This window comes from Glycine soja, chromosome 2, assembly GCF_004193775.1.
Source record: "Glycine soja cultivar W05 chromosome 2, ASM419377v2, whole genome shotgun sequence".
Taxonomy (NCBI): domain Eukaryota; kingdom Viridiplantae; phylum Streptophyta; class Magnoliopsida; order Fabales; family Fabaceae; genus Glycine; species Glycine soja.
In genome coordinates, this window is record NC_041003.1 from 14,478,824 (window position 1) to 14,505,674 (window position 26,851).

The following is a 26,851-nucleotide window of genomic DNA, read 5'->3' on the forward strand; positions in this document are numbered from 1 at the left end:
AAAAAAATGTAAAAAGAAGGAGTGTGTGTAGTGTAGTCTAATCCCAAAAGATTTCGTTAGCAGTGCACCACTTTTACTCAGGACGAGTGATCCACGGCCAATTCAACGAAAAGTTGGAAACTTTTCAGTAAAAGTGTGAAAACAAAGTTACCACTAGACAGATAGTACCTCCACTTTCTGACATATTATTGACCAAATAATATGTGGATGGAATATATCAAAAATAAAGACCATGCAATCATCATGCATAGTATAAAGATATTTTTTCTAAAATATTAATACATATATTTTTAAAGAAATTCTTCTTACAATATATTTTTTAAGTTGTTATTCTTTCAAATAATTATTTTTTTCATTTTTTATAATGTATTAAAACAATTTTTATTTTTTATTTTTTATATTATTAATTTTAGGTGTAGATAGTTAGTCGCACTTGTTATCAATAATCACATTAATATTTTTTATTTTAATTTGGAATCACAGACTAACAATGGATTAAAATCGCTTAATTTTAAAAACAATGAGGATCAAATTAAATGTACACTTATTCTTTTACGAGGACCAATATTGTGCATGCGTGAAAGAGTAAATTTAAGCAAAAAAATAATATTATTAATATATTTTTTAACAAAATTTCATTATTAATTAAAATTACACCCACCTTCCTGATTTTAAACTCATACTACCTATGGTTTTAAGATAAAGGCGGAAATATACTAGACTTTGCCATGCTTGAATTTAATCTTCTTTAAAGTCTAATTTGATCTACAAACTTGTCTAAGAAGATAGTTGTAATAATTTAACATTAAAATAGAAATAAAAATATGTATGTTATATTTTATAAAAATAAAATTTAACTTATTTATATGATATAAATATATTTTTAATGTCTATTCTTACGTCTATAATAACTAATTTAAAAATATTTTATAATAAGAGTTCCAAATAAGTCATAAATTTATGTTCCAATAAGTTAACAAGTTTAAATTTTACTTTTTATATAATTCAACATGTTTGAAATTTAAAATATCATAACAAATTTAAAATAATAATACACATTTATTTATATTTTTTAAATAGATTATTTTGTTGAGACTAAAAGACTTCTTAAATAGTCTAGAGTATAATATTTTTAACTAAATTGGTTTTAATGAAAGTTTTTAGTGGAGAGATGTCTCTCAATAATTTTTTTCATTTATAAAATTTTAATCTAAGACTTTATTTAGGAAATTCAAGTTAAATTTCATTTGAACCAACAATATACTGATAAAAGTGTTACAAATATTAAATTATAGATTAGATATTTACATCATATAAAAATAAAATAAAAATATATTAATTTCTAAATTAGTATATGACAAATATTTAGATCAAACAACTACGAAAGAATTTGTACCAAAAATGAATATGAATGGATTATCCACTAAAAATGATTAAGTGGTGGAAAGTTAGGATAATATCAATTGTTAATTTTTTCATCAACTAGGACTACTTTTTTTAACCTTATAAGTGAAATAATAAGTATTTTATTCGCTTTAAATAAGTATTTTACATTAGATTAAGTTAATATTTAATGTGAGTGATTAAATACAAACACTTAATGTAATTGAATCATTTAAATAATTTTTGAATTCAATTCTTAGTAGAAATAATTCTTAATTGAATCTTAGTTTTTTTTCGATCAAAGTTTGAATTAGTTATAATCTCCTTGCCTATGAACCAGAGAGTTAAGAAAAAAATATACAATAATAATAAATATTTATATTATAGAAGGAAAAAAAATAAAGAGATTATTTTACATTAACATATTAAATTTCTGAATTGCAATGGGATACATTTGTATTGTAAGGAGAAGAAAATTTTAGGTTATACATATAATTTAGTCCTATACTTGTCATGATTTTTTATTTTGGTTTCTGTATAAAAAATATTAAATCGATTCATATACATATAAATGCGTCCCTACCATTATTATCCCATTTACACAGTCTTAATTTAATCTTTATATACATGTAACACATTTTTAATTTGGTCACTCTTTATAAAAACTAAATTAAGAATATGTTATAAGTATAAAGATTAAATTAAAAATATGTTTCATAGAGACTAAATTTAAAATATATATGGTAATTAATGGTGAATGCCTGAGAAAGACCAAATCAGTAAGTTTTGCACATATAGATATCAATTTAATAAGTTTTTTTTTATACAGAGGAACCAAATTGAGAATTTGAAAGACTAAATTATCCGTAAATTTCTTTAAATTAAAAAAATAAATTAAATATTTTTTTATATAAGTGCTTATTTAAGAAGTTGATATGATTTTAAGCAAAAAATATATTTTTTTTAAAATAAAAATAATTTAGATAAACATATTAAAAAGCAGAAATTAAAAAATAAATACTTATTTGAATAAATAAATTTAAACAAACCAATATTATATTTCTCCGGCTCACGAATATAAACAACAAAAATATTATTTTCTCAAATATAAATAAATCTTAACTAATTTTATCTTAATTAATGAAATTAATTATTTTTCTTAATAAATATAGTATATTTTTTTCTACTTATAATTGAAACTGCAACTCCGGAAGTATATATTTTACCAAAATTTTATAAGAACTTATATATATATATATATATACCCAATAAAAGTTTTACTTAATACCTAGTTTTTTTTTACTGTATCTTAGTTTTTAAAATAGTTATTATTTAAATTTAAGGGTTAAAAATTCAAAATCATATTTTATAATTAAAAATTAAATTAATCTACAATCTACAATAAAATACAATTTTAAGCAATATTATTATTTCGAGTTTTGGACGTATTGGTTTGGCTGATGAAACACTGGACATGCAATGGAAAGAAAGAAAGAAAAAGCTTTTGAATTTTTGTTGGTGAGAAATAAATCACCGTCACAGCATAAGGACAAGGAAAAGATCGCAACTTTTCAGACAATAGATATAGCAATAACATAGCTACGATTTTCACTTTCACTTGCCTCCTAATGCAAACAACTCATCATCTTCTTCACCCTCACACTTTAGGAACTCATGCTAAAATCCCGCACGCAGATTTTCCACGTTCACAGTCATAACAACATGTTTTTTTCTTTTACCACTGCTTCTGCATAAAAACAAACACAGTCAAAAAACAGAATTATTATTATGAGAGACCCTCAACTTGTACACACACATAGTTCCAAACTGAACTTAATCTTTTTTAACTTTAATGAATACAAAAAATATGACTCTGTCAATAATGTTGACTAATTATCAAATGAGTGTAAGGTTATTTCACTTTGATCAGAAGCATTCAGTGTTGTTGTTTTAGCTATCAATTTTAAGTCCCACGTAAATAGGTGTGTTAAATATTTAGGAATTTTTTTTTATCGTTTATAATAATTACTTGAATATAATTATTTCTAATAAAATATATCTATAATATAAGGAAATTAATTATCAAAAAAATCTTATGAAAAAATAGTAGCATTTTCAGCACTTACATTCCTACCAGTCTCTTGTTTTTATCTCTTCCTCCCACCAGTGTCTCTCTCCCTTTCATCACTTGATTAACTTGAACACCAATATTTTTCTCACAGCACCACCATCAGCACCATAATCATGTGTGCAACCTTCAACATTCTTGTTCTCTTGTTATCACTTTTACTCACTTCTTCTTCTTCTTTTTTACAGCCTCGCCGTGTTCTCCATCAACCACTTTTTCCGACAATCTCTGTTCCGCCAGCAGAAGCTCCAAGTTATTTACCTCCTGAGCCTCAACCAAAGCAACAACACCAACCCAAGATTCCATTTTCTTCTATTTCATCATCTTCACCACCTCCGCCGCAGAAACCTTTCTTCCCTTCTTACCATTCTCCGCCATTGCCACCTTCTCCCGCCGTCGTCGCCACTTTTCCGGCCAACATCTCCTCCCTCCTCCTCCCCCACCCCGTCTCCCGCCACCACCGCTCCGCCGCCGCCCTCGCCGTCTCTCTCTCTCTCTGCTCCCTCGCCCTCCTCGCAGCCGTCGTCGCCTTCCTCCTCCACCACCACCGCCGTACACACTCCTCCTCCGATGACAACGACGACGACAAAGCCTCGAGATCGGATAGCCTCCGCCTGTTCCCGCCGAACACCGCCGCCTCCGACGGCGCCGACCGCAAACCCCACGATAAAGCCAGCCCCACATCGGAGCTTCTTTACCTCGGCACGGTGGCGAACTCGGTCACCACCACCACCACCACCACCACCACAACAACAACCATAGACTCAAGCTCCAGCCACCACGAAATTTTCCGGCCAGCGTATCAGAAATTCGGCGACTCGCCGGAGCTCAACCCGCTGCCGCCACTGCCACGTCACAAATTCAAACCATGGACTACTGAAGAACAGAACAATGATAAAGATGTAACAGAAAAAGAAAAAGAAGAAGAAGAAGAAGAAGAAGAAGAGTTTTTTTCTCCAACAGGTTCTTCTGGTGGGAACATTAACAAACAACAACAGAGTCCTCCTTCTCCTTCTGCACTTGCTTCTGCTTCAAGCTCACGCGTTTTCCACGTGGATAAATTCGGTTCCAGAAGCTTCACTTCTCGAACCCCTTCTCACCCACGTTCAAATTCACTCTCTTTTTCTCGTTCCCCTTCTCTGAATTTCAGCCCCGCAAGTGTTAAATCATTGCCACCGAACACCAACCTTGCTTCCCCTTCTTTCTCTTCATCCTCTTCTTCTCCCAGGGAAGAATGGAATGTTCCTTCTCATGGGAAAAATTCTCCGGCGACCACCACTTTACCTACTCCTCCTCCGCCGCCGCCTCCTCCTCCACCGCCGCCGCAGTTTTGGGAAACTCCGGTTGATAAAAGTGTTACTTTTAGGAATGAGAGTGAGGAGACTCCAAAGCCAAAGTTAAAAGCTTTGCATTGGGATAAAGTTAAGGCCAGCTCGGACAGGGTCATGGTTTGGGATCGCCTGAGACCAAGTTCTTTTCAGTAAGACATGTTTACATCATTTGACTTTGTCAAATAATGTTTTTTTTTAATATTATGTTTATATGTTGTTTGTGTTGTTGTTGATGTTACTTGGGTTGGGTTTTGTTTTAAACTTTTAATGATGATTTGAGGTGCAGGTTGAACGAGGACATGATTGAAACACTTTTCATGGTAAATAATCATAATAATTTCAAGGAGGGTTTTGGTGTTGCGATTAGAGATAATAATAATCCTCGGCGTCAAATGGTTCATTCTGCTTCTCCAATGCCCTTGGAAAATAGGGTGCTTGACCCTAAGAAGTCTCAGAACATTGCCATTTTGCTTAGGGCGCTGAATGTGACCATTGATGAAGTTTGTGATGCTCTCAGGGAAGGTGATGATCCATTTTGCTTTCTATGCACACAGCTTCTACCAATTTATTATAAAAAAAGATGCAGTTTTTTGTAATTTTTTATACTGCAAGTGTAGTGTCAAGTTCATTTATACATTTATACAACAGTATGCCTATTGTGTTATTGTTTATGTATATCAATCACGGGATGGCATGCAAAACTAATATTATTTGTAATCTTCATTGGTCTTTTACTGTTTTTTGTGTAGTTCATGGTCTTATGGCACAACATCCAACTTTTCTCCTGCTATGATTTGTCTGTATCAGCTTCATGAGAAAAATGATGCAATGTTGTTCCTTGTTGAACTCTGTTTATCTTCTTTCTCTCCTCGTTAGTGGCTTTATGTTTTTGGGGGAAATGTTCAAGCTTCATTTTGCTCTCTGTAGGCAATTGTGATACGTTGGGGACGGAACTTCTTGAAAGTTTATTGAAGATGGCTCCAACTAAAGATGAAGAATCTAAGCTAAAGGAGTTTCAAGATGAATCTTCCTTCAAGCTTGGCCCGGCTGAGAAATTTCTGAAAGCCGTGCTTGATATTCCTTTTGCATTTAAGAGAGTGGATGCTATGCTCTACATTGCTAACTTTGACTCAGAGTTAGAATACCTTAAGAAGTCCTTTGAAACTCTGGAGGTATAAATATTCTGATCTCATCTGTTTCTCTCAATTTGATCAACTTGTTATTCTAGCTTTTCCACAATCTCATTTTATGTTTATATTCAGTATCAAAGGAGCTGAATTTTCAGCTCATTTTTAATTCTAGCATCCACGGTATTATCCTTTACTTTTTTACAAAGGTTACCAAAGATAGAAATCTCCAAAATAATCCTTTTGCCATTGTGATTAGGAAACACAAAACACCAATTAGGCACAAAACAGACTTGTATGTGTAGCCTGACTGATTGCAATTTTTACCAATGTACCAGTAGTTCTCATTTCATCCTTTTCTATAGGTGGCCTGCGAGGAATTAAGGAGCAGCCGAATGTTTCTGAAGATTCTCGAAGCAGTGCTGAGAACAGGAAATCGAATGAATGTTGGCACCAATCGTGGTGATGCTCATGCCTTCAAACTGGACACGCTCTTGAAGTTAGTTGATATTAAAGGAACCGACGGAAAGACTACTCTCTTGCATTTCGTTGTACAGGAAATTGTCAGAACCGAGGGTTCTCATATTTCTGGTTCTAATCATCCCCATGCCTCTGACAATGGCCACCAATATACTCTCCAAGATGAGGTTGACTTCAAGAAGCTTGGTCTGCAAGTTGTTTCAGGCTTGAGTGGTGAGCTCACCAATGTTAAAAAAGCAGCTGCTATGGATTCGGACGTGCTCAGTAGTGATGTTGCTAAACTTTCCAGAGGAATCGAAAAAGTTGTGCAAGTTGTAAAATTGAACGAGGAGTTGCCTTTGAAAGAAACTAACAAAAAATTTTCGGACGCAATGAAAGGTTTCTTGGAGAGGGGAGAGCAAGAGCTTTCAACAATCCAGGCCCAAGAGAAAAATGCCCTCTCTTCAGTTAAGGAGATAACTCAGTATTTCCATGGAAATTCAGCAAAGGAAGAAGCTCACCCATTTAGAATTTTCATGGTTGTGAGGGATTTCCTTTCAATACTAGATGGTGTTTGCAAGGAAGTTGGTAAAGTAAATGAGAGGACTTTGGTTGGTTCCCGTCAGTCTGTAATGCCTGCAAATTCTATAATGCAAACCTTTTTCCCTGAGATTATTGGTAAGCAACCATCTGATTCCTCTGAATCTGATTAACCTCTCAAATCCAATCTGACCCAGTTGTAACAGGTTGAAGTAGTTTGCACATGTTTGATCATTGATGGGTTTGATTTTCATCATCCAAATGTTATCATGTGAAAGTGACATTTTCACTCAAATCCCATTGAACCAAAAACCCAGCTTTTCCCCTATGATGATGAAACAAAGCTCATGCTATCATAGCTCTTGTTTTCCTTCCTATATAGCTCTGTATATGTTTTACTGCCTAGATTATATAATGAGTACTTTTTTTCTCCGTTTTGTGCTAGGTTGGCTGCTTCTCTATATTTGTATTCATAAATGATCAATAACAAATTTTGGGTTTGTTTTTTTTTTCTTCTAAACTTCTGTAAATTGAGACTTGTGATTTGTAAATAAGATGAAATTACTAATACACTAGTTGTGACGGGGCACCGGTTCACCATAATAAAAGTTGTTCAGTCATAAAAGTCTCCAGCAAGAACATTAATATCGGATAGATCAGTAAAATCTTTAAATCTAACCAGAATCTGATACTGTGAAATAGGATTGTGACTTGAGTTTGGACTTTAGTGTATTGTGGCCACAGCGAGTGACAATGGCATCATCATTAGGTCAAGTACAATGCCATAGGGAAGAGTCAATGCAGTCTTAATGTCATCATCTGTCAAATATCAATATTCGTAATGAAAACATTGTCTCTTTCTCATATAGCCATTCGAAGACTTGAGGTGCTTGACACGTTGATTATGATTTTGTGGTGTCACAAAACAGATTACGAAAATTGCGATTATTATTATTAATTTCCAGAGGTTTGAGAATTGTGTTACCTCCTCTATTGAACCACCAAGAGAAGCTTATTATCCTTTTACCTCTAATCGTGAATGGAAAAAAAAATTCGCTCTGTTGTTCAATCCACAACTACTAAGAAAGTTCTAGAGGTGCTATATCAGAGATTTGTTTTCTCTGTACACTTGTTCTCCTTGACCACATTTAGATTACCATCTATTTTAACCAAACTCAAGTTCTCAGCATCCATGCGTTCAAGCACCTTCCGTGCTTCCTCTTCTGTAGCAGGAACAACATGTCGAAGCCTTAAACCATTTTTAATGGCCTCAGGATCAACACCAAATGTGAAGTAGAATCTGTTGGATACCTGTTTTAAGAAAAGCATGGAATGAAGTGAAAGTAACTAGAGATGTGAACATGTGAATCTCAAATGAAAATGAGGCATTCATTTTTGTATTCCATTAGATATATTTTTTTTAGTAAAAATAAAAAACAGGTACCAAAAGGTTTACAAAAATTCATGCATCTTGTTTAACCAATCAAGTTAGATTCCTTGATAGATAATAGATATCTAATCTGATGTTAACTTACTAATTATTATCCATCCGAATTGTAACAAAATAAAATTAGACAGGAATTTGCCGACAACACTCCTTGGAACTCTTTGCTCTCTCTCATTTAAAAGAAAAAAACACACAAGACAACTTTTCTTGATATATCTTTTCATTGCTAAAATTTTATGAGAATGAAATTTATGTGCATCCAGAAATTTTAAGTAAATTTTTATATTATATTATATTAATTATATTGTAGTGCTCACCTCACTGGACCGGTGCTCAGGCTTTGTCACATGTGCAACAACTTCCACATTCACCAGGGGTTCAGCTAAGTTGTCCAGTTCCGTGTACAGAACACAAGACTTGAGACGAAGGAAATTTCCAACTTCCACCTGCATCATCAAGTTGTTTTCAGTTGAATGTCCTGTTTAAATGTCAATGCAATTGTTCTTAATTTTCTGTTGACATATAAACTTTATGAAGGTGTTAAATAATCCAAAGTGATAATAATATGAAAATAAACAAAGTAGATCATTAGAAAAAGAAGATCACATGAATGAGATCATAATCATTAAAGTTCTATTGTTGAAAGATAATAACAAGAAGGTACAACTGATTTTAACATCAATACCATGCAGGACATGCATTTCATTATATATTTAGAATAAAGTGTCCTTGGTGGTTACTTACAGGTTTAAAAAAATCAACATGATCAACTTCTAAGAAATGAGGGGCTGCACCAGCAAAGGCATAAGCAGTTGAAAAGGCAAGTTCAAACGCTCTTCTCATCAAGAATCCCCCAAAGATACGACCATGGGTGTTTCTTTGCTGTGGCTGACAGATAAAAGAGTTTTGTAGGCAAGTATCCTCCATCAGGATGCTATTTCTGTTGGCCAATGCTGGCATGTCACTGAAGATACGCCCTTCGGCCAATAGTGCTTTGAGCCTAGCAGTGTCTTCACTCTCACCATGTTTCTCTTCTTGATTCTTTCTTTTCCTTAATTTGTTCCTCTCTTCTGCTTCTTCCCAGAGCAATCTTTCTTGCTCGCTTTCAGGTGAGATCTGGTTGATTGCAGCTGCTTTTCCGGTGGTGGAGTCACGAGCCACAAATGTGAAGTTAGCTACAAGTGCAGGTGAGTTTGAGATATTGGGATTCCCTGTCATCAAGTTTCAGTGTCAGCCTGTCAGGTAAGGAATTAATCACTGGTAACAGATGCCGTGCTGAACTGGTAGAGGATTAAACGACAATACATAACAGAAATGTGATTTAAGCAATGTTGTCAATGACAGATGACGAAACACGGCAGAAGGCCAAAATTCTGTCATATAAACACACTATTCCGCCCTAGTGGCCATAGCGCTGTTATTTAACAACACTGGATTTGAGGTTATAAAACTAGAACATCATGGGATTTTAGTCAAAATTTCTATATGTTGTCGGACTTTTTCATTTTATTTACAGCAGCATGTAAGTTTGTAAGAACAGTAAGTTACAAAACAATGTCCACACAAGGCAGGATACTAGGATGATGGATTTAACAGACACAGATATGTAATAAACCTTTACCACCATACAGGATTTGCACCACCAATGTGGAAGAAAAAATTATAACCAAATTCATATATTTCAGATTAATTATTTAATTATACTAATGATTAAGTCCATGGTGGATGGTGAAACATGGCAGAAGGCCAAAATTCTGTCATATAAACACACTATTCCGCCATAGTGGCCATAGCGCTGTTATTTAACAACATTGGATTTGAGCTTATAAAACTAGAACATCATGAACGGGATTTTAGTCAAAATTTCTATATGTTGTCTGACTTTTTCATTTTATTTACAGCAGCCTGTAAGTTGTTAGAACAGTAAGTTACAAAACAATGTCCACACAAGGCTCCTACCAGGATGATGGATTTAACAGACACATATATGTAATAAACCTTTACCACCATACAGGATTTGCACCACGAATCTGGAAGAAAAAATTATTACCAAATTCATATGTTTCAGATTAATTATTTAATTATACTAATGATTAAGTCCACGATTTCTGACATGCAATGTCAATGCATGTTTAGGGATTAAATGAAGTTGTTGAGGTTCTTAGACTTGCATTCTTACAAGACCACACTTTGATAACTTGCTGCATTAAATGAAAGTAAAAATGAATACACAGTCAAAAGAAAACTGAGCAAAATTCATGACACACAATACAAGTATTAATAGAAACTATAAAACTAATGGTTGTTAGTAGCTAACATTTGTTAGTTATAACTGAATAATGGCTGTAACTAATTTGTTGTGTGAGAGTTTGTCATTTAGCACCTAGATGGGTTAGCCAGCTGCATGCACATAGCCTTCAGTATGTTTGCTCTATAAATAGATGTTGTATTCTGTTGTGTCAGATCATCTAATAGTAATTCAATCATAGCCAAAGTTAAATTAACTGATAGACGCCACTATTTCCATCTCTATGATGTGTTCCCTAATCAAGTTTCTTTGATTCCTATTATGTATATACTATATAGTAACATGCCATCTGTCTGGTTCTAAGCACTAACTGTCTATTATAATCAAAAGATAGAACATAATCTAACATAAAGCAACGGCCAAATAAAGCAGAACCAACTTGTATTCATCCTGCAGCACCTTGTTCAGACTGAGTCAATTCCAGTTGAATCTCCATGGACGACCGACCAACCCAGGTAACAGCACCAACTATGGTTAAGTCAGCATCAATATGGATTGCCTTCTTAAGAACCATCTTGTCAACGGAAGCAGTGACCAATAGAAGTGGCCTTGCTGTGCCATCTTCATTAGAACAGTGCTGCTCAAAAGAGGAAATAAACTTCAATATCCAAAACTCATATATACAAAAAAATCTTTATAAGTACTGTAAGCAACGCATTTCTTAATGAAAACATCAAACTCTGGATATTTCAATACATTTTGTATTTAATATGCATGTGTACGTAATATTTGATTGTTAAATTCTTCATCCACGACCAGCATAACCCTCACAGTATAGATTTCTATTTGGTTTCCCCACATGTATTTTTCTTAGGGACTTGTTTGGATAAATTTATTCAGGAACACTTGTAGGAAATAAAAATAAGAAGAAAATGAGAAAAGATCTTTTATAAGATAAAATTAACTCATGAAATTTTTATCTTAAAATCAGTTTTTTGAGAAACTGAACTTCTACAAATTAGCTTATAACCTTATGCATAAGTTAATTTCAACTTATGAAATTTTTTTTTCATTTTTCCTTGTTATTGCTTACGGCGAAATTTACCTAAACAAGCCTTATTACTTAAATGTTTTATGGTGATAGACTGATGGTACATCCTTAAAGACAATTTTGTTGTAGGACACATTCTGACACTAATTGTGGACGATTTCCCTTACAGATATTCAAATCTTAATTCACAACATTGTGGGGGATTAACTCGTCAGTTAGACTCAACCCCATTTATTAGAACTAAACATCTTGGCAATTAGCAATTAGCAATTAGCAATTAGCAGAACATTAAAAAAGAAGAAAAAAAAAAAGGAGCTTTGAATAGGTTTCAATAAAAATAATCAGCACCCAAAATTTATAAACCTGTAACTTACAAAACCCACAATTTAATTTGGAAAAAATAATAAAAAAAGAAATGGACCTTGAATGCAACGGTACCAGCTAAAGCATCAAAATCCTCGACGAGCTTGCCCATCCTGATGTGATTCCATGGATTCCTATACTGCTCACGAATCATGTGATCTTCTGAGAAGTTGTAGAAGATGCAAGTCCTGCTCCGTGAGGGTGTTTTGGGAACAGAGGGGCCATTGGAGAGAACGGGGTTTTCGAAAACGGAAGATCTGGCTTCCCAGAGAGCGTATATGGCAGGGGAATGGAACATCCCCGGCCATAGACTAATGGGTTTGCGGTTAGAAGACCCTGCATCGATGGAAACAGAGGTTGTCGTTTTTGTTGTTGTTGTTGTTGTTGTTGTCGGGTATGCTGTGGAAGAATCGGTTGAGAAGTGATTCGATGGGATTGTTGGATAGGGGGAATTGGTGGTGGGTGTGATTCTGAATCTGAAAAGATGGTGGAACAGTGAAAGGCATGGCTTTGGGTTTCTGAATGGGTGCATTTGCGTTGCTTGCATGGAATGGAATCGAGGTGGAAACTGAATCTATGAATGGTGGGGATTCCCCCAAAGTTGGAGCTTATGAAATGCTCAATTGCTACAATTAACTTTGCATGATTTTACGAAAAGGACTGAACTAGAAAATCAGATGGAAGGAGCCTTCTTTCTGGATGGATTCTAGTATATGTTTTAATGAAAAAAAATAATACTTATTTTGGTGTCTGACACTAAAATAAAGTGGAACATCTAGTGATAAAGTGGCAGGTGATTGTCACCTATCATTTACACCTCTACTTTTTTTTAGTTTAGTCTATAAGTTTAATAACTTATGATATTTTAATTTCTAAACTTATTCAATGACATTTTTGGTTTCTAAACTTAATTAAGTATTTCTATAAACTACCTCCAAGCAAGAGAAGAGCATAATCATAAAAAAGCCAGAGCTTCTGCCTATCACAAGCACAAAACAAAAAAAACTATCTCTGAAAAGAAGATATGGCCTATAAAATGCTAAACCCCCCATCTGATATTGGAAAAACTTCAGAGGAGTGACTGTAGACTAAGAGTCTTTGAGGAGACATAAAAAACATGACTTAACTTCTAAAAAGGATTAGGCCTTCTTATTTTTGGCTAACATATCCTTTTTCTGGATTTTTGAGTTGTTGGCAGTGGCTGCAGAGAGGTTGTTGTTTGCTGCCTTATCAGTTTCCTTTTCTTGTTCATCACCCCTTTAATTTTGAGAGGATTTGAAGGTCTTCTTGAACAATATCTGGGAAGGATGAAACAAAGGCAACCTGATGTTGCTTCCCTAGCTTTGGTCATAGCCTTCTCTTTTTTGCACTTTAGTTAAGGCAACAGTGAAACAAGTGTCAAGTCCTTCAGGGGAGCAAACCTCCGTCTCCTCATCCACTTCATCCGCAAGTACTCCTGAGGAAGGTCGAAGATCCTAACTCAGAACTGTGCCTGAATATGACTCACGCTTTGTGATTCATCTTAACTTTCACATCCACCATTTTCATGCAAAATTTATCATTTATTCAACTAAAACATTAATTTTGATAGAAAAATAACACAAAAACATCTTTAAAAAAACAATTTAATCTTAAAAAATGACATTTATTTAATTAAAAAATTTCATATAACTTATTCAATACTCTAAGTAGCCATTTACATTTCATCGTGAGTTTTTGAATACATGATTATATAACTAATTATTGAATAATCTAGAATGCATGATAAAATTCAGTTTATTTGAATTGAATCAATTTTTAATATAAAATCTAAAATTTGATCTAATCCAATTTTAAAAAATTGAATGCATGATTAATATTTTGTTTAAATATGTTTGATTTGACAATTTGGAAATTGCTTGTTGGACCCAGAAATTTTTTGTTGATTAAGCCCATCTGGTCCAAAGGACAGTGAGATTAAGAGGTCGTATATAAGTCTAATGGTTGTGGTGTTATTGTTATACAACAAATTTTAGGGTATTTTTTCTTACACACGATTTTCTTTTTTTTTGCCAGCATCTCCTTTTATCATGAAAAAAATAATATTTCAGAATGTATTTTTACATCCTAAATCACCCTTTTCAGTTTTCATAAAGAAAAAAGTGTTGGCAAATTTTTTTTGGGATGTTAGCCCAAATTTTAGTCCCTGGTGAAGGCTAGTGGGACACAACTTCATGAAGTGAGGTTTGACTCCTCTTTTCTTTTAAAAAAATCCTCATTCCCTTTCCCCCAACATCCATCTGGTTCCCTTGTGAGTTGTGACAAATGAGGTAAATGAAACACGAGATTAAATAAAATTAATGATATAATTAAAGCTATTTATAAAGGTATCTCAAAATCACAGGGACTAAAATTTGGGCTAACATATATAAGACTAATTAATAATCTGTTGAAGCTAAATTAATGTTTTTTTTTACTGTTTTTGAGTTGATGAGTTGGATGAAAAAGATATAAAAGAAAAATAAAAAATAATAGATATAACAATTGATGTAACGAGAAAGAAAAACATGCTGGTGATATTAAGAAGAAAAAAAAAATTAAGGATAGGTATGAGAAAAAAAGTGTATGATGATAACATCCGTAGTAAACTAATCACCGTTGGGTAAGGGACTGAGAGCACACAACTTTATGAAAGCATATGATATGGTTCGTACCATGGAAGAAATGTTCCATTATTGGTGGTAGATGGGCAATTATTATAATTCATTAGTATATCCAAAGTGAAAGTCAAGAGCTGAAGAATAGAGAAGAGAATCATTACCTCGTAGCTGAACTCTTTCTTTTCCTCGCTAGTCCCTATCTAGTTATCCACTTAGAATATGTTTGGCAATTCCTAGATACAAAATTACATCTTAAGATAAAAATAATTTTATCAACAGATCATAAGTCTTACTTTTGCTTTCATTTTATTTTTATTCATCATATTTATTTACATTGAGAGATGTATATTATAACATTTTTAACTGCAAATTAAACATATGCACTTAATGACTTAATAATATTATCTTCGTACCTCTCCATAATGCTACTAGCACAGGTCCACAGCCAATAATGCCACCTCCAATCCATGATTGTTGGACTTGAAAACAATTATTGCTCCACAGTATAGCTCTTGCTGAACTCACAGTCACATACTACCTCACCAAATATAGTTAATTTGAACAATAAATAATTAAACTAGCCATTGACGATAACGTACTAGCTAGTATAATTATGAATTTACAATGATACAATATATATAATATTTGTTAGCTGCGAGATATCTTGACTCCATGTGCAAATGGAACCACAAAGAGGCATTATAGTATATTCTTATGTTCTGACATGGAATGTGCCTTATCATGCATGCAGCGTAAACCTACATTATGGTAAGGGTTTTGCCGTGGGGACCATGACATGAAATAAGAACTGTTCTTATATACAGAGATGCAGAATCAGGAGGTGAAGGGTATTTAGATTAAAGGCAATTCCAAACATTTGTTTGTTTTTTTTTTTGCCAAGTGTTGCAAGTGGTTAATTTGCAACAATATTGCTTTCTATATTTCAAGGGAAAATTAAACGAAAGAATAAGATATAGTGCTAAAGCTAAGAAATGGATGTCTTTCTCTTAAATAGTTAAATTTTTCGTACTTTACAAGAGTCCAATTAATTATTATTTTTCTATTCTTAATCAAAATAGAAAAACTGTTTTTGTCCTCTTAACAATTGTTCATCAAGTGTCCGTATATCCAGACAGCTGGTGATGATGGATCTAGGATCCTGAGTCAGTGGAAAAAAAATAAACATGACAAAAATCACGCTTAACACTCCCAAAGGACTCCTACACCATAGTACATATAAGACCTAAGTTGAGTTTAGGATCAACATCTTCATACACTTGACTCGTGGGGACCTTGCTAATTGGTTTAGTAGCTAGGTTAAATCCCCTATGAAAGGTCTATAAGAATAGTAAACAACTAAATCTAACTCATATATTTTGACGAAGATTAAAAGTTTTAGAGTCAGTGAAGCTTATCCCAAAAGTAGGCAAGAGGAGTTTATTAGTTATTTTAAAAATTAAGATAGAAAACTCATCAATGTTTATACTTGATTTAAAAAAATTAGTTATAATTTCATGGTGATCGATCGAATTACATTGGTTAGAAAAATGACAAGATCAACCAAAACATGGAAACATGATATGCATATATACTCTAAACTTTGATATCAAGTCTGACTACATTCTTCTCAATAAGAATTACAAATCATAATCCATTAAATGGCAACATGGTTGGGTCAATGCCACTTAATCAATTATTCGTATGTCATCAATTTGTGAATATATATAATCGATTACTTGTATGCATTTAATCAATTATATATTCATTTTAATCAAACACATTCTTGTGGCACAAATTACTTGTCTCATGTGCTAAGGGGTCAAAAGTACTTTTAAATGTTCACTGTTTTTTTCCTTCATTTCATTCAAACTAAACAATCTCATTATTTTTTATATTTCTTTTAAATCAAACAACCAAAATGTCACTCTATATATTTTATCTATTTTTCTCCTATTTGCATCTAGTATATTTCCTTCCTTAATACCAAATGGAGCGTATTGATAAAAGAGTAAAATTGAGAAGAAATTTCCTGAAACCGTCAAAAGCATTATTTTTATGATGAATTATGAGACAAATTGAGGTGCATCTCTAATGGGCTTCAATATTGACAAAATATGTTAATAAAATGTCGGTAACATTTTAATACATCTCATGTAATACTAATGATTTGTCAACAATTTAGCACGAAAATTTCGCATGATAAAAAATGAGCTTCGTGTTAGACATTTATGACATTTAAGTGATCTTATTAATATTGCATAGACTTGTATAAGAATTAATGTGATAAATTTTGAGGAATTAGCTATCACATTTTAATAATCCTCTTATGCATAGAATCTATACATATGTGATGAGTTGTAAAGAATTACAAGTTAATTATTGTTGTCATTTGTTATTATTTTTCGAACAAGTCACATATTTTTATCATAAATAAAACTCTAAATGTAATATAAAATAGTTCTATCAATTAGACATAGCTGAGCCTCCTCAACAAATTAAAGAGTTGTATCTCAACCATTACACTATTATTATAAAACTTTTTTTTTATACTTCAGCCATCACTCTATAGATGAGATGATTGAGAAATCTTCTTACTTCTCAAATACTAAGACTGTTTTGCATATTAAAATTTTGGTGTTATTTTTTTAATCTTATATTTTCATTCATGGTCCGTATTAAGCTAATAAAGAAGGAAATCTAGACATTTAACTCTTATCATTTCTTGCTACCAGCCTGACGAATGAGTTCCATGAGGGTGAAATTGATACAGAACCAGTTACAATATTTTTTTTATGGTCTTACAATATATATATTGTAAATTGATTTAACCTGCAAATTGTTTTGGTATTGAATATTATTTCGGGTTTTTCAACTGCTCGGTTAGTTATACTACAGCCCAATAAAAATGAAACAGAGGGGATTTTGGTGGGATGTCCAAATCAATATGTGCTGTAACCAGGGTTAAATAAATTTATGTGGAAAATTGTTGCAAATCCCAACCGACATCACAAGATACTTATTAAATAGAAGTTGTTTTTAAATACTTAATTAAATTTCATTACTTGATAGATATATTACTTTATAGGTAGCGGAAAATAACATATAAAAAGTCAAAACGCTTCAAAATTAATTTATATAAACATCTCCAAATTAATGATCAACCTCGATCTCCATTCAAAAAAGGACCCTTTGTCATCTCAAAAAACAATAGGATGAGTTGAATGATTAAAAAACAAGAGTACAAACATGAAACAATAAACTATTCAAACTTAGTTTACACTGATAAGATGAGTTGAATGATTAAAAGAGAAGAAAAAATGAGAAAAATTATTGTATGTTCAATTTTCTTTGCGAATAAAATTAATATTTGTTGATAAAAAAATACACTTCAACAAAATACAATTAATGTTAAACTATTTAATAATTTGGAAAATACGATGTTTTTGAAGCTGCACATGGCAAATGTAACATATGAAGTTCAAAATCGAGAATTAATGTCACATATTTTATGGCAATAATACTTAATTTGCTTCTGCGAGATTCATTAATTGTTTGATTTCGTTGTGTAAGCTTCATTAATCATTAGCATCCTAACTTAAAGAGGAACTTGAAAATCCACCACTATATTAGCAAAATCGCGACTAACAAAATCATGATTAATTATAACTCGTACGTATATCGGTATATAAAATTATGAGTGTCAAGTTGAATCTAAATAGGAAGTGAACATTACCATGCATTTAGGCAAATTTACAAAGGAAGGACATATTGGAATGTCCGTATAATCAGATTGAAACATTGCATTACGAACAGAAGATAATGTCATCCAACACAAGATTAATTAGGTACTTGTCGGAGGCACTTCTTCATGTCCTAGTTGTTTAATCTCCCTCCCTCCCTTTTTAATTAAAATATGATAGGAATCTCCATGGAAATGTTAAGCATGATTATATGGGTTGCTTCGTCCTCACCTCCTCCACCTACTGCTTCCTCTTTTTTTTTTTTTTTTTTTTAATTTGTTAAAAAAGTACAATAACTACAAAACATTGTAGCTAGGACTTTACCCAAAAAAAAAAAATTGTAGCTAGGAAGCATGTACTAGTGCTAGAACAACCCTGATGCATTGTATTTGAGAAGAAAAATATTACTTTTAGCTAAGTAGTACTTTTAATTCTCATATAATTCACGTGCCTTAATTCAATACTTTATTTTTTGGTTTCCCTTTCCCACATGTATTTTTCTTTGAAGATAATCATGCATGTTTGATATATTGTCAAACGCTAAATATGAATATATGTTTCAATAAGAATTCAAATTTTATTTTACCATGTTCTGGGTGACACTTTCTCTTCTCTTCAACTCAACTCTAATTGGTGACCTTAATTTAGTACTATATAGTCATATATATAGAAAATAGATATGATGATTTTGATGTCATTTTACATTATTAAAGAATTAAATTAATGTCACCTGTATTTGTGCAGGTGAATGTTGATCTAACTTTTTGAAAAATAAAATGAATATTTACTTTTCAGTGTCATTATTAATATAGTCGAATTTTTATCAAATAATCCGTTAATGATATTATATCAAAATATTTTTTAATTAATTGAGATTATATTTTTATTTTATTATTTTTATATTAAATTTTAATGAATGACACTTTGGAAAAATATTTATTTTTTAAATACAAATAATAGAATTAAATGACATTAATTATTTTTTAATTAGTGTAAAAATTTATTAATTTTCTTTATACCTGAATGACATATATGTTAAATTGTATTACCGCTATTTTTCATTATCATAATTGTAATATAAATTTTTAACTAATAATTACAAATTTTTAGTTTTTCCACAAAATAGACTCTTTCAATGCATAGTTTTTTTAAAAAAAAATAAAAAATTAAAAGTCTTCCGTGCATAAATATTTAAGTGAATAGACAATTTAATCTCTGAGATTGTACCCATTTTGCATATTAGTTCCTAACTTAATATTAAATTCAAAATAGTCCATATCTTTGCATAAGTGTTGTAAAATAGTCCTTTCGTTAAATTTTAAAGTAACGCCGTTAGTGAGGTCAATTTTAGTGCCACGTGGACTATCTACGTGACATTAAAGGATGACGTGGCATGACACGTGAACATGTCTGATGTCACGTCATTTGATGATAACAAAACGAATAAATAGGTAATTTAGTCCCTGACTTTGTACCCCTGTTGCATATTAGTCTCTAACTTAATGAAAAATTCAAAATAGTCTCTATCTTTTGCATAAGTGTTGCAAAACAGTCCCTAACTTAAAAGATGCTAGAAATCATGCTTAAAGTGTCCATGCATTGCAAAGGTTGTGCCTAGTACGATTTCTGGCAGCGCAGATTCCTCCTTGGATTCTTTGTCATCTTTTGATTCCTCTAGTTTTTTCTCTTCTTCTTTCTTTTCTTCTTCATTTGCTTTTTTCTCCTCCACTTTGTTTTCCTCTGGTTTTTTCTCTTATTCAAAACACACAAAAAAATCAGAACCCAAAATGATACATTGATGGTAATTGAAGAAAAAAAAAGAGGAAAAGAGAATGGTTATGCAGACCTCGCCCATTGGTGTTGACAGCTACAGAGATAAGGTTGTTGCTGTGGATTTTTGGTTCTTTTTATTTGTGCAAGTGTGTGTGAGTTCTTTTTCGTATATATGCCTCAATTGGTTCAAAACCATCAAATTTGAAGAAGTCACTCATTCTATCATCATCAAATGGCGTGACACTAAAATTGACCTTACTAACAACATTACTTTAAAATTTAACGGAAAGACTGTTTTGCAATACTTATGTAAAAGATAGGGACTATTTTGAATTTTTCATTAAGTTAGGGACTAATATGCAACAAGGGTACAAAGTCAGGGACTAAATTGTCTATTTACTCATTTTGTTATCATCAAATGACGTGGCATCAGGCACGTCCACGTGTTATGCCACGTCATCCTTTAGTGCCGCGTGGATAGTACACGTGACACTAAAATTGACCTCACTAACGGCGTTACTTTAAAATTTAACGAAAGGACTATTTTGCATTTAATAGGGACTAATTTGAATTTAATATTAAGTTAGGGACTAATATACAAAATAGGTACAATCTCAGGGACTAAATTGTCTATTCACTCTAAATATTTAGCTTTATTACACTTTTAATCTTTTAGGTATTATAATTGTTTAATTTTGATCTTTTTAAATTCCAATTGTACAAGTTGATTCTTGAGGAGTATCATAATTATGCGATATTAGTTTTTCAGTCAATCTTCAATTAAATTTTTAACCAATTTTGCTTATAAAAATGTCGTGACTGTCTGACATAAAAACTGTAAAGACTGAATTATACCTTAGAAGAAATAAAAATATTATTAAATCATGTCAAACAATATGTGTCTTGTCATGTTATGGACAGTTATCTAATTTACATCAAAGTTGGACAGTTGCAATACTTATAAGAACTAATTAATACAATTAAAATCTAAAATACTTAAATCATCTATCAATTACATTATCTTATAAACAAAAGTGCAATTAAACCTAAATATTTATAAGTGAGGGACGAAGCTGCGACGAAGCTGCACGACTCAACCATCCAACCAATCACAATGTTACCTTATCCCGCTCCCGCCACCCAAAAGAAAATATAATTATTTTCAATCAGCATTCCAATAACTTTATTTATTATTATTATTATTATTATTATAAATCACAGTTCGAGAAGATAATTTAAGCCTTGCACGCCTCTAAATCCAAACCAACAAGAAAAGCAAAGAAAAAAAAAATATTAAACCCAATGGGTTGGTTTCCACTACTGTGAATAATTCATTAGTAACAGTACTATCAAGAGCATTGTACTATTGCTATTACACATTGACTAAATAATGAGCATAATATAAGTATAAATATAAATATAAATATATAGAGAGAGAGAGACATAGTCAACATTATACACCTTATATATATATATATATCAATCAGCTAAAGATCATTGCTCAGTGGTGATCTTCCTTGTTTGTGAATTCTATTCTATTCTATTCTATCAGCACTTTCAAGTTTCAAGACAGCAAGCATATCATACAAACCTTGTCCCTTGTCATTATACTTTCACTGAAATCCAAGTCAGAGTCAATTCTCAGTGTCTCACTTCCCAAAATTCTTCACCCTTTTGGCCTTTTTTCCCATTCAGAAAATATGATTCAGTTCAATACAACCAAGATGAAAAAGTGGATGTTTTCACACTGATCTTCTCCTTAAACCCCGCCAAGTTAGTTTTTCTTTTTCTTTTCCCTTGCCTAATGGAAGTTATGTCAAACACCATCATCAAGCAAAGCAACAACATAGCAATTTCACAAGGCACCATCCATTTTCAAAAACTTTCTTTCTGGTTCGCCCCTCGAACTCGTCCACCGGGTTAATTTTCCTTCTGATCTTTCTCTTGTAGCTCCACTCCACTAAAAGGGTTTTCAAAGGTTTTAAAAAACCTCTACCATAGCAATTTCAACTACAAAAGTCAAGGATTTTAGACTAATCGCAATTCGTGATTGTAACTGTGGTTGCATCGGCTGTATTTGTTGGTAATTTTTTTACAACATCAAGTATCAAAATAAAACTGCAACCACGACTGCAATTTAAAACCTTTAGGACTATGGTTTACTCCTTCTATGACAAAACCTCTTCTTCTTCTTCTGGCTCCGATATTTCGGGGTTGTTCAATCCTACTTTGCATAACCTTGGAGCCTGCAATGACTTGTCATCATCACCACATTCTTTGGTATTTGAGAGTGATAAGGGAGAGCTGGTGAAGTGCCTTGCAGCTGCAAAGGTAGGGAAGAGTGAGATTTGTGAGGCCAAAGCTTTGGCTGCTTTGAAGAACCACAGTGAAGCAGAGAGGAGGAGGAGGGAGAGAATAAACGGTCATCTTGCAACACTACGTGGCCTTGTGCCATCCACTGAAAAGGTATGTTTTTTATTCCTTCCTTTTCCTTCTTTTGGAAACTTTATCTTTTATTGTGCATGGCTTCTTATAACATTGAATTACTTTGGCTTTTTAGTTTCGTCACTTCACTTTGATTGTATAATTGTTACTGACGGATACAGAAAATTTAAGTTGTGAGGGTAGCTAGTATTCATATATATAAATTGAGGAATGATAGTAGTTAGCATCACACTCTCTAACACACTCTCTACACACTCTTTGGTTATTTAAAATTATAAAATCATGACATAGAATCATTAAATAGGATCTGTGGGTGTAAAACTTGGTAATTTTCAATAAATTTCAATCAATATAGAAGAGATTAAGTTAGAAAATGTGTTCATAACATTTCTTGTATAGATTTGTGGGAGTAATATTTATATTATGCATTTTACTTATTTTTTTTACATTTTTTAGGGCAATTTATTATTATTATTATTATTATTATTATTATTATGAAAAATTAAGAAGTTTGTGGGCATAGCTGCCTCCAACTCTGTGAACCTCGACTTTTATATAAATTACCCTACTTGAAAGATTATGATCAAAATGGATTTACTGATATAACATTTCTAAATTTTGTTATCTAGCCAGTTCTTGCATAAGAACCGTGACAATGTTTATATAAAAATGTATATTATGTTGGTGATATGAAAAGAAAATAGATTTTCTGGTAGGTTGAAACTTGGTGAGAAAGGATCAGTCTTCGTTGTTTGTTTAAGAACTGGTTTAAGTTTGAAGAAGGATGAAAACACAAGCTATCCTATCTGGGAGAGTTGAGAATAAAAGATTTTGAGCAAGGAAACATATATTAAGTTATCAATCTGCTGCTTGACATAAAAACCTTTTGACATATTAGTCCAGTTTTATACACAATGTTCAGTTACTTACGGTAATTTTATTTTCGGTTATGTCATAATGCTTGTGGCTGTGAATGTACATTTCCCTTTCATGCTGTATAATAGTTTTGAAAATAGTATGGAGCTCAAGTCTGCTGTACAAGTTTTAAGGTTTGAAGCACATCATTGTAATTATTGTAGTTAAATTAAGGGCTTTTGATTGCATCATTCTTGTCCTTGTGTGGTCAACTAGGTATATGGGAGTTGCTACTTAGCTAGAGTCAACTATCAAGGTGCATCACTTGATTATGTAATGTTGAATTATTTATTATGTATGACATACACATCCTCACTTATTATAGTTCATGATATAATATATATTGTTTTATGATCTCATATTCTATATTCCCAAAGTGGAAATCCTTCATTTATTATTCAATAAGTTATATACACTAAAACCAGATGGTTCCTCTTTGTGCCCCCACGTCATTAGGGGAATATTACTTGCCATGGATTATTCTAGTTGTGTTTTGTTCATTTAATTGTGCAGGTGTCCAAATATAGCTCTGCTATTAATATTATTATATTTGTTAAACGGTTACTGGTTTTGGTTGGATTGAGTTCTAGGAAATACTTTTACAAAAAAGCAAAGGAAGAAGGCAATGAGTTTTTTTGGGGGGTTTTCCTTGAACAAGTCATGAACCAAATTATAAAACATTTTTTTTTATTGGCAAATTATAAAACATTAAGCACTGTAGAATGTCAATTTTGACTAGGTATTTTAATTTGATGGTCCTTAACTTAGGGGAGAAAAAAAAAAGGAGCATAAATGTCATCACTAGAATCAGATTGATAAGGTATTCTTATCAAGTGTTGTTGTAGACATGCCAGCTGTTGTTCTGGGTGTCATATGACAGAGTCAGTTTCTTTAAGTATTTATGAGATTTTTTGTGGTTTGCATGTTTTGTCTTGTTTAGTTGTACAGCCATATTCTGTTTGTTGGCTAACTGATAAATGGTGATGTGGTGTGGGACATGGAAGGAAAACCCTCATAAATTTTAAGCATTGGATAATCAAAACTGGTTAGTGGTTAGAGTTAGACACTTAGTTTAATCAACTACCTTAATTAACTAATTACTGGGTTTGGCCTCTCTTGCAATGGAGTTATCAAAATGATTTAAGTCTTCATTATCAAAGGACCAATCAACTTGAGTTATCACGTATCACTTATCAACCTAATAAGCTTATGCTGAAGTCATGTTGATAGCTAGATGAGGCGATAAAGAAACAATAGTCGTAGTAATTTAATTCATAAGGTCACTTTCCTTGTAATAAAAATAAAGTTATTTTAGTGAGTACCTGACTAAAAAAATTATGCTACTTTCTTCTTTAATAAAACATTTGTTAGAATGTGATGATTTTGATTTTGATTTCGCGGGTCAATTGTTACTCTTTAGATGGATAAAGCCACTTTACTGGCTGAAGTGATTAGCCAAGTGAAGGAGTTGAAGAAAAATGCAGCGGAAGTAAGCAAGGGTTTTCTGATTCCAAAGGATGCTGATGAAGTGAAAGTTGAACCATATAATGATCATGAAGGAGGAGAAGGATCCATGTCTTACAGTGCAACTATCTGCTGTGATTTCAGACCTGAAATACTATCTGACCTAAGACAGACCCTTGATTCCCTTCCACTGCATCTAGTCAAGGCAGAAATTTCAACTTTGGCAGGTAGGATGAAGAATGTGTTTGTCTTCACTTGTTGCAAAGAAAACATTAATAATATTGATTTTGAAAAATGCCAAGCTCTTGCAAGTACTGTTCACCAGGCACTATGTTCTGTGATGGAAAAGGCTTCTGCCTCACTGGATTTCTCACCAAGAACATCACATGCAAGCAAGAGGAGAAGACTATGCTTTATTGAAACATCCAATTCCACATGCAACCATGGGTCTTGTTTGTGCTGATGTCAAGAATTTGATGTGTTATGTTATTTGTTTCTGCTGCAAGTGTTACAGAGTGTGGTATTAACATTTCTTATTTTTTGAGGAATGCTAACAACACAACTGATAGTATATTGTTTAATATGTTTTCTATTATTGGGTGAATCTCACTGAACAATAAATGAGATTCGTTAAATAGCATATGTGACATCATATAATGAGAGCCACGCTTATCCAATAATAGAAGTTGTGTTAAAAAAAGTTTGTGAGAGAATGTACTATTTGTCTTACTATGCTGGCAAATTATAGCTGTTCTGGATTTACCCTTGCACCCCTTCTAAAAGTATGTTTAGAAGTATTCTTTTTTCAAAGGTACAAACAGCAATCAACAGTATGTTCACAATGATTATCCAAACCAGTACTACTAGTATGATGTTTCTGAATTTGAAAAATGGCTTGTGTGGAAGCTTTTATGGTGTATGTATATCTATGCAGAGCAATTGGAGATTTGTGTTATATATGTAAATAAACCATACTTTTGTTTTAATAATAATGGAACCTACCAATTAAATTAACCGGCCAAGATTTCAGATTATACTTAGTTATAGGAAATAAGATTTTGTTCATATGATCAATTCAAATGGCAAGAGACGAATGAGCAATTGATTCAATTCAATTGTATCATGAACTGCTGCTATTTCCATCTAAATTGGTGTGATCGGCCCATGAGGTTTCAATCATAAAATGGTGTGAGCTAAGTGGTTGAACAGGAAGATAATCAATCTTCTTGGAAGGGTTCATAATTTTCTGGCAAGTAAGATTGTTTGTTATGTTTTCATTAACTAGGAACAAAAGGGCAATAGATAACATATAATGTGAGGGATATAGGAATGAAATAGTCTTAATATTAGAAAATAATTTGTTTTGTGCTTTTTTTTTTTTCTTGTGCATAAGTGCTTTAACCCATTAGGTAAAAAATTAGTTCCACTTACAGTATGTGATTGCTGTTGGCTCAAAATTTTTTTACATAAAAATAAAAATCAAACTTAATTTCTTCCGTATAATTTGTTTTGTGTTCAACACTCATCCACCATTTTTCGTATTTATTATCATTTTCAGTGTAGAGGCCTAAATAAGTTAAGAGCATCTTTATCCCTGAAACGGTTTTGGATTGCATAAATTTTTATTTTCACTTATAAATTGTATATAGAATTGTCAGTCCTTTTAAAGGCCATTAGTTTGATTATAGAAACAATTATTTCACTCTCCCTACCACTACTTTACCTTCTAAAGGTACAGCTTATTTAACAACAATGCTAATAACACAATTTTGAACATATCCTCTATTACAAGTTTTGT

At 32.4% G+C, this 26,851-nt stretch overlaps 3 protein-coding genes and 1 long non-coding RNA gene across 5 annotated transcripts; 2 read left to right on the forward strand and 2 right to left on the reverse strand.

The window, feature by feature from the left end:
• Nucleotides 1–2,941: 2,941 nt before the first annotated feature.
• Nucleotides 2,942–3,625, reverse strand: LOC114389363. The gene is made up of 2 exons (XR_003661755.1): nt 3,510–3,625; nt 2,942–3,130 (listed from the first exon to the last, which is right to left on the reverse strand). It is a non-coding gene; the product is annotated as an uncharacterized LOC114389363 (long non-coding RNA).
• On the forward strand, nt 3,520–7,538 carry LOC114389342 (formin-like protein 2). Of its 2 annotated transcripts, none has more exons than XM_028349993.1 (4): nt 3,520–4,991; nt 5,123–5,364; nt 5,770–6,014; nt 6,335–7,538. In XM_028349993.1, the coding sequence occupies exons 1-4, from the start codon at nt 3,628–3,630 to the stop codon at nt 7,139–7,141; spliced, it is 2,658 nt and encodes an 885-aa protein (XP_028205794.1). In that variant the 5' UTR covers nt 3,520–3,627; the 3' UTR covers nt 7,142–7,538. The 2 variants fall into 2 exon arrangements, with proteins under 2 accessions (XP_028205794.1, XP_028205802.1); XM_028350001.1 differs by having other exon boundaries at nt 5,129–5,364.
• A 229-nt stretch (nt 7,539–7,767) lies between these two features.
• Nucleotides 7,768–12,624, reverse strand: LOC114389355 (acyl-coenzyme A thioesterase 9, mitochondrial-like). Its single transcript, XM_028350012.1, has 5 exons — nt 12,136–12,624; nt 11,123–11,300; nt 9,160–9,626; nt 8,733–8,861; nt 7,768–8,279 (listed from the first exon to the last, which is right to left on the reverse strand). The coding sequence occupies exons 1-5, from the start codon at nt 12,622–12,624 to the stop codon at nt 8,073–8,075; spliced, it is 1,470 nt and encodes a 489-aa protein (XP_028205813.1). The 3' UTR covers nt 7,768–8,072.
• A 9,090-nt stretch (nt 12,625–21,714) lies between these two features.
• Nucleotides 21,715–26,008, forward strand: LOC114389369 (transcription factor bHLH30-like). Its single transcript, XM_028350030.1, has 2 exons — nt 21,715–22,695; nt 25,010–26,008. Exons 1-2 carry the CDS (start codon nt 22,384–22,386, stop codon nt 25,514–25,516), a joined length of 819 nt encoding a protein of 272 aa, XP_028205831.1. The 5' UTR covers nt 21,715–22,383; the 3' UTR covers nt 25,517–26,008.
• The last annotated feature ends 843 nt before the right edge of the window (nt 26,009–26,851 follow it).